This window comes from Aulonocara sp. 'chitande type north' Nkhata Bay, linkage group LG14 (assembly GCF_057382095.1).
Source record: "Aulonocara sp. 'chitande type north' Nkhata Bay isolate Kocher_YH1m ecotype deep benthic linkage group LG14, A_spYH_male_GT1.1, whole genome shotgun sequence".
Lineage (NCBI taxonomy): Eukaryota > Metazoa > Chordata > Actinopteri > Cichliformes > Cichlidae > Aulonocara > Aulonocara sp. 'chitande type north' Nkhata Bay.
This window is the reverse complement of record NC_141357.1, coordinates 9,211,515-9,224,500: the sequence shown is the minus strand read 5'-3', so window position 1 is coordinate 9,224,500 and position 12,986 is coordinate 9,211,515. Positions and strand designations below refer to the sequence as shown.

At 40.9% G+C, this 12,986-nt stretch overlaps 2 protein-coding genes across 2 annotated transcripts; both read right to left on the bottom strand.

Moving 5' to 3' along the window:
* Positions 1-5,114: 5,114 nt before the first annotated feature.
* LOC147314056 (histone H3.3A) lies at positions 5,115-8,909 on the bottom strand. Its single transcript, XM_086260833.1, has 4 exons — positions 8,764-8,909; positions 7,693-7,836; positions 7,342-7,495; positions 5,115-6,617 (listed from the first exon to the last, which is right to left on the bottom strand). The coding sequence occupies exons 2-4, from the start codon at positions 7,818-7,820 to the stop codon at positions 6,489-6,491; spliced, it is 411 nt and encodes a 136-aa protein (XP_086116959.1). The 5' UTR covers positions 7,821-7,836; positions 8,764-8,909; the 3' UTR covers positions 5,115-6,488.
* Positions 8,910-10,162: 1,253 nt separating this feature from the next.
* On the bottom strand, positions 10,163-12,878 carry LOC147314055 (histone H3.3A). The gene is made up of 4 exons (XM_086260832.1): positions 12,724-12,878; positions 11,518-11,661; positions 11,188-11,335; positions 10,163-11,078 (listed from the first exon to the last, which is right to left on the bottom strand). The coding sequence occupies exons 2-4, from the start codon at positions 11,643-11,645 to the stop codon at positions 10,944-10,946; spliced, it is 411 nt and encodes a 136-aa protein (XP_086116958.1). The 5' UTR covers positions 11,646-11,661; positions 12,724-12,878; the 3' UTR covers positions 10,163-10,943.
* Positions 12,879-12,986: the final 108 nt, after the last annotated feature.

Genomic DNA, 12,986 nt, shown 5'->3' with positions numbered 1-12,986 from the left:
TACAGTAATCTCTGTGGTCCACTCTTGTAGTCTTAACCCATTCACCGCCCTCCCACAGTGACTACATCCCCAAATGCTGCAACCATACAATAAAAAAAACAAAACAACAAAAAACAAAAAACCCAATGTTACGTCCATCTTCTGCCAGACATCCCAGCTGGACTTCACAGGACAAGTGAGGTTAAACCCACTTCAGTCTCAGTTTGATTTCACCTACTTATTGTGAGGTTAGGGGCATGGGTGGATGCCAGAACAGGCTACTATCGCTACTATCCACTCAATTTGACCTCCAAGAGCATTTTTGGTGTAGTCACCTGAAAAATACTATGTCCCTCTTTGAGGTACTGCCCATCCAAGAAGCTTGTGCTCTAGTTTTGGTTAATCTGTCGTCACTTAGAAGCATGATTGTGCCTGGTATCTTTACAGTTTGTGAATGCAGCTTGCTAACCAATCTGGCTAGCATTTCAGGGCTAACCAATTAATTTTTCCAAGGTGCCACATGAGACTGTTGTTGAGGGTCACACCAATAAGCTTATAAAGAGATCAAATGAATACAGATCAAAACTGAGTTCACCTTATTGGTGTGGCCCTCCACAACAGTCACAGTTTATCATGTGGCCCCTTGGGAAAATAAACTGCCTAGCTTCTTAGCTTAACTTAGCATACTACACTCTCATCCAAGTAAGGTCTCATCTGGCTCCTTTACAGCACATTGAGGCCCAATTGAACACTTTAAATATAACCCAATAAAAACTGTGATTATAATTGTTTGGATAATGATGGGGACATGCTACATATGTTAGGTGAATTTGAACGCACACATGACCCGTCTTAAAACTGCATTACAAGGATGTAAGTTGGACATGCGATAACACAATCAATTAGAAATAATAAAGAATAAGATGGATTTATGTCCTGTTATAAGGTAGCTTTTTAATTCTCTCTCTGAAACGCGGTGGCGTCTGTATGAGAACAACCTGCTCGTTTCTATTCATGTGTTGTGGATGTTGGATTGAGAGCAAGGACCTCAGGAAGAACAGCTAAGGCTGATGCTAGTGGGGATCCTTATTAAACAAAGAAACAAAGAAACAAATGACATCAGACTTTTCACCTTCACCTTCACGTCTGACAAATTTTAATGCTTTAGAGTTTAGATTTTAGAGATTGATCCATTTGAACTGTTTCAACTGGTTTAAACAGTGGAGATGCCTGTTTGCATAGAGTTTTATGCCAGTTTTGGCCCCCACTCGTTCCCCCCCACCATATACATCTGTCCCTCTTCCTTCTTCTCCTTCTGTCCTATGTATACACCCCCTCCTCCCCCAGATAAGACACACAAACACACACACATACGCACTGTACCAGTTCTGTTCTAATCTGGGGTCGACCCCTCAACTTGCCCCCTTCTCCCCCAACACACACACACACACACACACACACACACACACACACACACACACACACACACACACACACACTCATCTCTCTCTCTCTTCCTCAACATCTACCCACTTCCCTCATTTGCCCACTCCCCCCCCTCCACTCCTCCCAATCCCAGCACTGTGTTAATCTGCTGCTGGTCTGACGGTCAGCACTTTGAGCAGCAGACAGACAGATTGGCTGTAATCCCCTGAGTGCCACAGATGGAGCGCCACTACGCAGACCTTGGGGAAGGTGAATGCACAGTTGTGTACAAATACACACACATATACACACTGAAACACGCACATAGACAAAAGCATGAAATAGAAAGAAGAATAACTAGGATCATACCTCTTTAATGTGTTGACATGCAGAGTCCATTATATGTTGAGCTATTAGAGCTGTAGTGGTTTCACATGATGCTTCTTTGTTTTAAGAGCAGACTGAATGTTTCTAAAGAGCAAAGAAAAGCTAGAGAGGCTCCAATCAGTGGCAAAAGCTAGACACAAATATTTCACACAGTAATTCCTCGTTACTGCAGCTTATTCAGAACAATAAAGGCCTGGCTCACCTGCTACCACCATGCTACCCTTCAGGTCCAAATCCTGAAAGAGACCATTCTTTTCATATTCTGCCATGAAATCCTGCAACTGACAATTAGTAGGGTGTTCCTTTCATCCAGAGCATGAAATTATTTCATGTATAATTAACTGGGTAAGTGTGTGAAGCCAATTTTCAGTATAATCTGGGAAAATGCGTCCCGTTTGGAACAGGAAACAGACTGGGTTATTGTGCCACCGCGGCAGGATGCTTAAGTCTGATCCTGGTATGGATGTTTCAAATAATCCAATACAAATTTATCTGCTGAGCTGTCATTTTAAAAAAATTTAAATACATGAAGCGAGACAAAGCATATAAAGGTAAATCGTGGGATGTAAAAAATCAGCTTGTCAAACTTATTGATCAGGTGATATTCCCCCTCCCCCCCCCCCCCCAATCACCTAACACCCACTGCTATACAGGCTGGGGCACTTTGGTCAGTTTAACTCACGACTGAGGGTGGAATTTAAATGAGAACACGGGGTGTTGGGTGGCATTCAAGGACAAAGGCTCTGACAGTCAAACCCCTGGCTGTTGGAATGTTGGATCTTGGGATATGGCATGTCACATCTCATGTGGGGGAGGAGCCTGGCCTTGCGTATAAGGTTGCGAGACACTGGATAGATATAATAGGGCTCACCTCAAAGCCCAACTTCAGAACTTTGGCTCTGGAACCAGTCTCCTTGAAAGGGACTGGACTTTGTTTCAAACTGGAGTTGCCTGCAGTGAGCAGTGGCAGGCCAGGGTGGCTATTCTTGTATCCCCCCGGCTTGCTATCTGTACGTTCAGATTTTCCATTGTGCACAAGAGGGTTGTGTGTCTGTGCCTTCAGGTCGGGGAACTGGTCCTGACTGTTGTTGGTCACTTCAGAGTGCCCAGATCTGCCTGATCTGAACCTGAATGTTATTCTGTTACTGAACTTGTGCTAATCACAATTTGTCCATAACAAGCACGATGTTCAAGTATAAGGTTGTACATAAAAGCATGAGGTGCAACTTGATGACTGTTTTTGTAATCATTTCGTGACATCTATGATCTCATGTCTTGGACACTTGGATAAAGAGAAGAGCTAATAAATCCTTCGGATGGAAGCTTTGGAACATTGAGTCTAAATAAACAATGCTGCACGGAGCTGCGGCCACAAGGTGGTTGGTGCCAGTCGAGGATGTAACGATGTAGTTTTCATCCTAGGTGTGGAACACTGCAATTTTGTTGGCTTTGTAAGGTGGTGGCTTCAAGCTCGACCACGCAGGAATGAGAATTAGCATCCCCAAGTTAAAATATCTCTGGGTTTTGTTCATGAGTAAGGGAAGATTGGAGCGGGAGATTGATAAGCGGATTGGTGCAGTGTCTGCAGTGATGCAATCTACATCCCTACTCTCACTTGTGGTCATGGGATCTGAGTAGGTTTGGTTATCTGAGTAGGATGCCTCCTGGGGCTCACCTGGGCAAGGTGTTCCAGGCATGTATTACCATGAACAGGCCCCGGGGTAGGTCTACAACACGCTGGACAGTATACATCTCTTGCATGGCCTGGAAATGCCTTGGTGTTCCCCTAGATGAGCTGAAGGAGGTGTCCAGGAGAGGAGGTCTAGGATTCGCTGTCTTGGCCACCACAATATGGTCCTGGATAAACATCAGAAAATGGAAGCATGGATGGACATAGAAGAAAAGAGAATAATATAAAGGAAAGCTGTGACAATTAGTCGTTGTACGCACTGCAGGTTTTCCTAACCAGGATGGGGTTTTTTTTTTACACTGAAAGGTAGTTCATTTAATCATTTTAACATTAACTAACAACTTGTTACATTTAGTCTGACTCCACTGGACTGAAAAGGAAAAATGGAAATCCTGTCAGCTGGAGTAGTTGTATGAATGCTGATCTCATGGGGAAAAATATATATATGTAAAGACCATGTCTTGTATGAAAGTTATTAAACAAGTATTGACTCAATAAAGTCATGTGAGCTTTTGATTAGAAGTGACATCAGACAGAAAAATGGTGCCCAGAAGCGATCGCTTGTCTGTGGGTATGTGGGTGTACATCCATACATGTTTGTAAGTCTGCACCAATGTACAGTGGTTGGTCAAAACAAAAGGATTAAAGGCTGGTGTTTGATTAGATGTTTGTTTGTCTGTGTGCGTTTCATTGTAATCAGTATAGCTGAGGTCACACAGACATGCAGCGACATGGGCAAATGTGTGTGTTTTATTGTGATGAACATGGCTGAGGGCATGGCTTTATCCCTTTTAATCAAGGGAGTAGAAGGATGAAATGAAACAGTGATGAGGGGAATGATGTCAACCCAGGAAGGGAGTCTCACATCTGTGTGTGTCAGAGAGAGGGGCCTAAAAATATTAAAAGGCAAAGTTTAATGGACAAAAAAAAATAAAATTTAATGTTAGAGCTGAGCTTAAGGTTAACTTAATTTTGGTTAACCACATTAGTGGTAAGAAAGATGGAAAAATATTTTGATTTCATTCATACAATTACAATCATATACATATATTTCTAAATTAAGGCCCATCGTGATTTTAGAAGTAACTAATTTCTTGGTGTAGAGGAGCTATGAGTTCAAGTCACAAACACTGTGTTGTAGCGCCATCTAGTGGTGTCACTGCCATTAATATAATATAAGGAACTTAAGGAAGTCCCAGGTGCTCTCGAACCTGCTGTTTGTGCATCTCATTTAGCTTCAAGTTTTAAAGTTTGGGGTCATATTGAGTCATAAAAACTATTTTATTTATTTTTGTTTCTGATGTGTTGGGAGCAGTTTGTAAGTGTTTGAAAATGAAGAGCCAAAAATATTTAAAGCTTACAGAGCACAAAGTACTCTTCACAATAAACTGGATCCTTACAGCACCAACTCTAGCTATTTATTCCTGCTACAGAATAAGAAGCTATACAGGTCAGCAACCATTTACATGTAGACTGAACCGAAATGTAAATTCTTAATATATTTTAGACTTCTCTTTTGTAATGCTGCTAAACTGTTGGAAAAGCTTATTGGTAAATGAACAGTGGTCTTTCTTTAACAGGTATAAACAATCCACCTGAGAGCATTTATTTATGCAGCACAGACACAGAGGAGTGTGTGTAACATCCATTTATTACCACCTTATATGACAAATCTGGAAATTACAAACATTGTTTAATTGAAACATTATCTTCAACATTTAAAAAAAAGAAACTCAAATAAAGCAAAAAACAAATTTAAGTTAAAAGGGGTGAAAAGTCAACCTGAGAAGCGGTATACAGATGATCAATTGATCCAGAGTGAAGAAAATAAAAGTACAGGGGGGACGTATACAGAAAAAATGACTATTATTAGTCATTCAATGCTGATTCAGAATATCCTTCACATTTTAATCAGTTGTTTTATTTTCTTAAAAAAATCATTTTTACACTTTGAGAACTTTTGGTTTTACAGAATGTTACAAATCTTGATGAGCCTTTGCTATAAAAAGGTCTTGGTATTAAAAAACGTGCCACTGCTAAAAAAGTATCTCTGACACCATTTGAGCTCATAAGCTTTGGTTTTAAATAATTAGAACCCAATTTGAACACAACAAACAGACAGATGAGGTTAAACTCTATAAGAGCGTGTACAAGAGGATCAAACTTTGGTGTCACTGAGAGTCAGTAGCATCACATTTCAGTAGAAAAAAATATTTCAAATCTGCTTTCTGTATTTGTTTTGTTTTGAATCTGTTCATCCCCCCAAATCTGTGTCAAATAGTTTCAAAAATAAAATAAAACAAACAAAGAAAAAATCACAACTGTGAGACTTATTTGGAAAGACAAAACCCAACACAATGAATAACAGCAATGAGCCATATGGTAATCATAGAACTACTTCCCCAAGATGCTGATAGACTGTATACAATTTGCTGTGATGATCAGAGCCAACACTCACGCAGACACACAGGACACCAAGTCCAGGCTCAGCTCTCTGGGGCAGAAACAAACTGCTGCTGAGCCGAGGCTGGCAGGACAGGAAGCAGGACGAGAGGACCAGGCAAGTTCTTCTAGCACCCTGCTGCAGAAAGGAGACCAGAGTCCCCCCAGCAGAAAAAAAACAGCCATCCTGTCCTCCTGCTTGTCCCTCCCACGTTTGCATTGTTCTACTCTGTTTCTCTCCTCACTTTATCCATGTTACCCACTCTCTCACAGAGCCTGTTAGAAACAGTGCAAACCAGGATATGTGTGCTTGAGGAGATCTCATCACCAAAGATTTGGTACATGCACAAAAAGAGAGTACCCTAGAAGTCTGCTGCCGAGAGCACTAAGAAAAACACGACTATACACTTTAATTATAATATAATCAGTTTTCCTCTACACACTACTAACACAGGGAGGGAGGGAGGGACGGCGGGTGAGGGGCAGAGGGATGGAGAGGCAGAAAGGTGAAGGAAGGACAGGAAGAGGTGAGAAGGAGAAAGACCAAGAGGGAGAACGAGAGCGTTTAAGCACGCTCTCCGCGGATGCGACGTGCCAGCTGGATGTCTTTGGGCATGATGGTGACACGCTTGGCGTGGATGGCGCACAGATTGGTGTCCTCAAACAGACCCACCAGATAGGCCTCGCTGGCCTCCTGCAGAAAAGAGGAAATGCAACAGTTTTCAGCAGAGCTGAAACAATCACTTCAATGATCACTTGAATTTGGTATATTTATTACACTTTTGGAGTTCATCAGTCATTTTGCAAAAAAAACAACAAAAAAAACAAAAAAACAAAAAATCTTGAACAAAATTGTGCAGAGATTTAATTTTTTTTAAACTACATACTAGAGATATGTTTGTGTGTGTGTGCACACTGTATAAAGTCTTCAGCACACCTGATATACAATATAGATGTAAATTTTAGGAGTGCAACAGTTTGCAAAATGCACTCTAGCAATGTTGGTTCAAATCACATTTTCAGCACAAAAAAAAGCACAATAACATGCCAATGTTTAAAAAAAAAATGCATAAAGTAATGACACCTCTCTCTTGTTGTGTCAACACTGAACACACAGCTTCAAGAACCCTGAGCTTCACATGGTGGCAGGATGATGGATCTGCACAGTGTGAGCACAGAGGCTGCAGGTTCTGACCCTGATTAAATATCAACATATTGTGTGAGTTAACACATCACACACATTTATTCAAACCAGCATAGTGTCTGGCCAGCTTTAGAAACTAACCCTGCGAGCAGTCAGGCTGTTTCAGGTGGAAACAGTCAGGTACAGATACCTCATCCAAAGTCATGTGTGGGCAGAGCTAGCTGAGAATTTTTTCAGAGGGATACTCCTCTTGAAAGCCCCATTTCATACTGACCTGCAGAGCTCCAATGGCTGCGCTCTGGAAACGCAAGTCAGTCTTGAAGTCCTGGGCAATTTCTCTCACCAGACGCTGGAAGGGCAGCTTGCGGATCAGCAGCTCAGTGGACTTCTGATAACGACGGATCTCACGCAGAGCCACAGTACCTGGCCTGAAGTGCAGAGGTGGAAATTAAACTTACTTTAAACTTGGCTTTGACTTGCACTGTGCATATGCAACAATAAACACATTTAGAAGAGGAGAGACATCAGTGATAGCCTGAAGAAAAAACAATAACACAAAACCCTTACAGTAAGCTGAAAAAAACGGAGAGGAGAAGTTTTGCAAGTTAGTTTTTGCCTGCCTTACCTGTAGCGATGGGGCTTCTTGACACCACCAGTGGAAGGGGCGCTCTTGCGAGCAGCCTTAGTGGCCAGCTGCTTACGTGGAGCTTTACCTCCAGTGGACTTACGGGCAGTCTGCTTGGTACGGGCCATGGCTACTACAGATCACCTGAAAAAGAGTGAATAAAAAGGTTGAATTTGGCATTTTATAGGACAATTTTTCAAATGCCTTCTTTTTCTTGCTGAGTAATATGGAGGACAAATACATTAAATGCTTGAAAGGCTCCAATAATTAAAATATGATAACAGGAAAACCTTTTATTGCATTTTGTGTTATTTTCTGTTATTACAGCAACAGCACTGATGTAATGCTACTGCTGTGTCGAATATGCTCAATAATGGCAATTTGAAATTAGGCAATTATTTAATCACAGCTACCGCAGCTTGTAGGTTGCAGCAGACAACTTAGATTTACTCAACTTTTCTAGTAAATAAACACACAAGACATTTCCCGTTGACGACCAGCCAGACATGCGTCAATCAAAGTTGAACGACTACACGATTGGCTGGCAAAGCTAAAACTATTACCATGAGCCAACCAGCGTATGGAAACTAAAATGGGCGGGCTCTCCAGCTACCTTCCACTGTTACTAGGTCCGCCCACCTCGCTCTGATGATGGCGGCGGTTTGATGCGCAAGCGGGATAAAGACCCAGGGCAGAAGAACAAGCGGGTAGCACATAAACAACTTCAATTTTACAACTCTCCGACGCTCCAGCGAATCGGAAAATGAAAAAAACAGAGATAGTACATGTTAAGGAACTCATAGGTGAACACAGGAATGCTGAACGACCCCTAATGGCAGCGTAGAACCGAGCTGAACCGGCGCATAATTTGAACCAGAATATCCGCTCATCTGAAAGGCTGCAAAGATGACTGCATTTCACCGCCGCTTCGACAGCCGTGTGTGTCTTATTTTCTCACACGACGAAAACACTGCTTTTTCTCCCTCAAACGAGCTTGTGAATTGTAAATAAAACAAACAGAAAAATTCAAAGTTCAGCCACGAACCAGGTGACACATTTCGAGACGCTTACCTAGAGGGAAAGTGAAGAGAAGTGGAGAGAAATGTGTCGCTTGGCTGTATTTTCTTCTTCGTATCCACAATGGGAAGCAGCGTCCAGCGGGAAAATGGCCGCCGCGTCAATCATGCGTCCCACAATGCAACGGCGTTAACAACATTTCTGTGGTTACAGTGACAGGTGCTGCCCGGTGTTGTGCCAAAAAGTGATTGTCTGCCAAAAACTGATTTCCGGTATTTGCCAAAAACTGATTGCTCGTATTTAAACTGCTATAAGTAACTTGTTGGCCTATAATATGTGAAACATATGTCAAATGCATCCCTCATGGATGACACAAAGTCATATTGAGCCACAAACAACATTCGTGTAACAAGGTAGAAGCCGCAATCAGTTTTTGGCAGCGACTTTTATAGAACCTTTATTTATGCAGTTAAAAAAAAATCTCATTAACATTAAAAATGTCTTTTGTAAGAGTAAGACAGCAGAAATGGCAGCAAATATTACAATAGTTCTGTAAAAATATTGTAAGTGGGGAAAAAGGACCGGATTGGTTATAATGTGAGTACAATAACACAGAGTTATAAAGATACTTGAAAAAACAGATAATCTTTTAATTCTATATATAACCCCTTTGTAAACGCTGTTCACCGAAGTCTATTTACCAACATACGTAAAGATATTACACATAAAAAATACACGGAAACATTGGAAATCACTTTTTGGCACAACACCGGCACTGGGGAGTTAGTTTGACGTTTTCTTTTTAATCGAACATTTCGGGCTTTTAAATGTCGGTAAAGCTAAATGTAGAAAACGGAAGTGCCTGCGCTTCCTTTGAGTGCCTTCTTTATTGTCGAATTAAAGTATTAACATTTGAGTCAAACTGAAAGAGACATTTAAAAGTTGGCTTCATGCAGTGACAGTTCAAAGGTTGTTTTTAAGTGCTTTTTCGCAGCAGTCGGAAAACTACTGTCAAAATGTTTCATATTCGAAATGCTGTTATTTAGTTTTACAAGGACTAATTTTAAAAAATAAAAATAACTTTGGAGTAGTTCTTCCGACATTTTTAATAGTATTTTCACTAACTATTGCTGTTTTATGAATTTACAATAAAAAAGTAAGTAAAGCTATCCTTGTCCCTGGAGTGAGTTTTTCTCCCCAACCCCTGTTAAAAGGACGTTTTTCCTACCTACTGTCACCAAGTAATTCCTTATAAATGGTCATCTTTTTTCCTCTATTATTGCAGGGTATTTACCTTACAATATAAAGCACTTTGAAGCAACTGTTATTGTGATTTAGTGCTATATAAATACAACTGAAATTAATCTTAGTAGGTTAATTTTTATAAATGAATATGCCAAAAATACAAAGCTGGGGACTTTAAATTGCTTCAAGATAAAAATCACAACTCATCTAAGCACAAGAATCTGTTTATTATGTTTGTATGTGAATTCTGGAGTACAAATATTTTGCTCTTAAAAATGACTGAAACATAAATCAAGAACACAGTAGAAAAAAAAAGGTTACCATATCAACCTGAGAGAGGAACAAAAAGTCATAATATTACCTGGACATGATAACGTGGCTGAAAATTAAAATATGATTAACAAAGGTCTGCTACATATATGCCGCTCATCATCTGTCAAACCATGCAGTGTCATCATAGCACAATGACATTTCCAATTGACAACCAGAATTGATCTTTTGAATTTTGATACATCAAACAGCAACAGTAGAAATACACCATATCGTAAAAAAAAAAAAAAGCAAAAGAAAACTTACTACTTTTACAACAAATTTCTACTTGTTTTTTTAAAAAAAGAAAAGAAAGTCAGAAGACTCATATCAATGTATGTGTCTGTCTGAAGATGAAACTCAACCTTAATGCTAATTTCTATTCCCATGTTCAGATCATACACTATTCTTGGTTCGCAAAAGCATCTTATTCATAGAGGTCACAAGGTATTCCTGTGGCTCACTAATTAGAACTGATGAATGATTTCAAAGTACATGAAGATACCGCTAAGAAAAATCTGCTACCGGTAGCACCAAAGAAGACATGATCACACATTTACGGTTATCACAATCATGATATATATAGAGAACCTCAAACCAAACTACTAAGTATAGAGGAAGGAAAAGGAGAAATGAGTGGCGAAGGGACGAGAGGACAGAGTATAATAAATCAAAATGTTTTAAGCACGCTCTCCGCGGATGCGACGTGCCAGCTGGATGTCTTTTGGCATGATGGTGACACGCTTGGCGTGGATGGCGCACAGATTGGTGTCCTCAAACAGACCCACCAGATAGGCCTCGCTGGCCTCCTGCAGGTGGCAGAAAAATTCAACATTAGAGGCATTTTAGTGAACAGATGACAAATAGCCTGTTTTTTTGTTGTTTTAAAAATGAAATTAATCAGTGAGAGCTACTGACCTGCAGAGCTCCGATGGCTGCGCTCTGGAAACGCAGGTCAGTCTTGAAGTCCTGAGCAATTTCCCTCACCAGACGCTGGAAGGGCAGCTTGCGGATCAGCAGCTCAGTGGACTTCTGATAACGACGGATCTCACGCAGAGCCACAGTACCCGGCCTGAAGTGCAGAGGTGGAAATTAAACTGGCAGTGAGTCAGTCTTATCTTATAGTGAGAATGTGCAACAATACAACGGGGGCCCCTAGTTAAGAAGACTGACTAATGACGGATGCCTGCTCTTTTCATACACATTAGGTTTACATTATACTATAGTTTCCAGGAGAGCTAGGTGACATCTCACCTGTAGCGATGGGGCTTCTTGACACCACCAGTGGAAGGGGCGCTCTTGCGAGCAGCCTTGGTGGCCAGCTGCTTACGTGGAGCTTTACCTCCAGTGGATTTACGGGCAGTCTGCTTGGTACGGGCCATGGCTACTACAGATCACCTGAAGAAAACAAGTAAAAGGCTGCATTAATAAAAACAATAACAACAATAATAATAATAAATACAGACACTTTTTCCCATATCTATGACAATCTTTTTCGTTACAGCAATAATAAAAATAAAGTGATTGCATATTAATTTAGTTTCATATTTCTTAGATGTTCAACAGACAGGGTTTATTTTTTTTTCTTCCGGAAAGTTCAGAATAAAATATGTGTACAGGCTGTAAAGAATGAAAATTAACTTTCGCATTGTATTTAAAATGATTTGGAAGTTAACAGCAACATGACAGACTCCACTCTTCCACGGGAGCCTGAGTTTTGTTTTTTTTTTTTAAATACCCGAGGTGGCTTATGCAATGGCTATAAAAAAAAAAAAACAGTAATAGGCAGCATAGGCACCCAATCAAAACTGAGCCCTTTATCAGATAACCCAAACACATCATGGATTAGCGCCTTTGGGGCGGGACGTAATGAACATGCCAACCACTCAGGGCACGGGGTTTCCCAGACAAACCTCGCCCCTTGCGCACTGAACGTGGGTTTGTTCGTTTCTTCATATTGGGCTCTCCGCTTGCTCACAAGTCTAGTGTTTTTCATTCAGAATGAGCTATTTTAAAGGAAAACCAGTCGACCCCGCCCACCCCGGCGGCCTCGTAAAGGCAAACTAGCGCACCGAAGATGATGGCTGGCTGGTTGGCTTGAAGAATGTAAACGGGAAGGAAAAATCGTTGTACCAAACGAAGAGGGTGACGATAAAAACGACGGAAGAATATAAAAACCGCGGCGTGAAAGTGGAATACACTTTTTGAGGACGACACTAGACATGTCAGGGGATCGATTGATGATAATTATTGTGTCAGATGACCCCTCACTTTAGGCGCATTTCCGAGTCAAATTCGACCGGATCACAAGTGCTTTTTAGGTCCCTCACTCCCCGAGCAGGCAGATAATAGCTCGAGTGCCCTGCGTTTTCGTCGAAAATAAACGAAAAAACACATAATTTCCAAACTAACTTGACATTAAAAGATAAAGTGGAGTTTTATTCAAATAATGATACTCACCTTTGAAAACTTGGTCAAAGATTGCCGCCTAAAACTGGGAATGTATTCTTGAGACTCTTAAGCGTTGTTCTCGCAATAAAATGAAGGGAGGAAAAAAAGGAAAAAGAACATATGAAAGCAAGAGGAGACACGTTTCCCATGATGCAACTGTGACAAACATATTTCACACATGCTGCAACATGATAAACAACTGCATCATCACCTTCACCAGCAACGTCCCGCAACAAGTTTTTCCCCAAGCTGATTTTTGACCTTTTTGTTGG

Bases quoted from the DNA above. Each gene is read 5' to 3' on its own strand.
- LOC147314056 (XM_086260833.1), bottom strand. From the start codon at position 7,820: ATGGCCCGTACCAAGCAGACTGCCCGTAAGTCCACTGGAGGTAAAGCT. The intron at 7,496-7,692 runs GTAAGGCAGGCA...TCTGCACTTCAG, and splicing joins AAGAAGCCCCATCGCTACAG to GCCAGGTACTGTGGCTCTGC. The intron at 6,618-7,341 runs GTCAGTATGAAA...TCTTTTCTGCAG, and splicing joins CAGCCATTGGAGCTCTGCAG to GAGGCCAGCGAGGCCTATCT.
- LOC147314055 (XM_086260832.1), bottom strand. From the start codon at position 11,645: ATGGCCCGTACCAAGCAGACTGCCCGTAAATCCACTGGAGGTAAAGCT. The intron at 11,336-11,517 runs GTGAGATGTCAC...TCTGCACTTCAG, and splicing joins AAGAAGCCCCATCGCTACAG to GCCGGGTACTGTGGCTCTGC. The intron at 11,079-11,187 runs CTGCAGGTCAGT...TTTTTCTGCCAC, and splicing joins AGAGCGCAGCCATCGGAGCT to CTGCAGGAGGCCAGCGAGGC.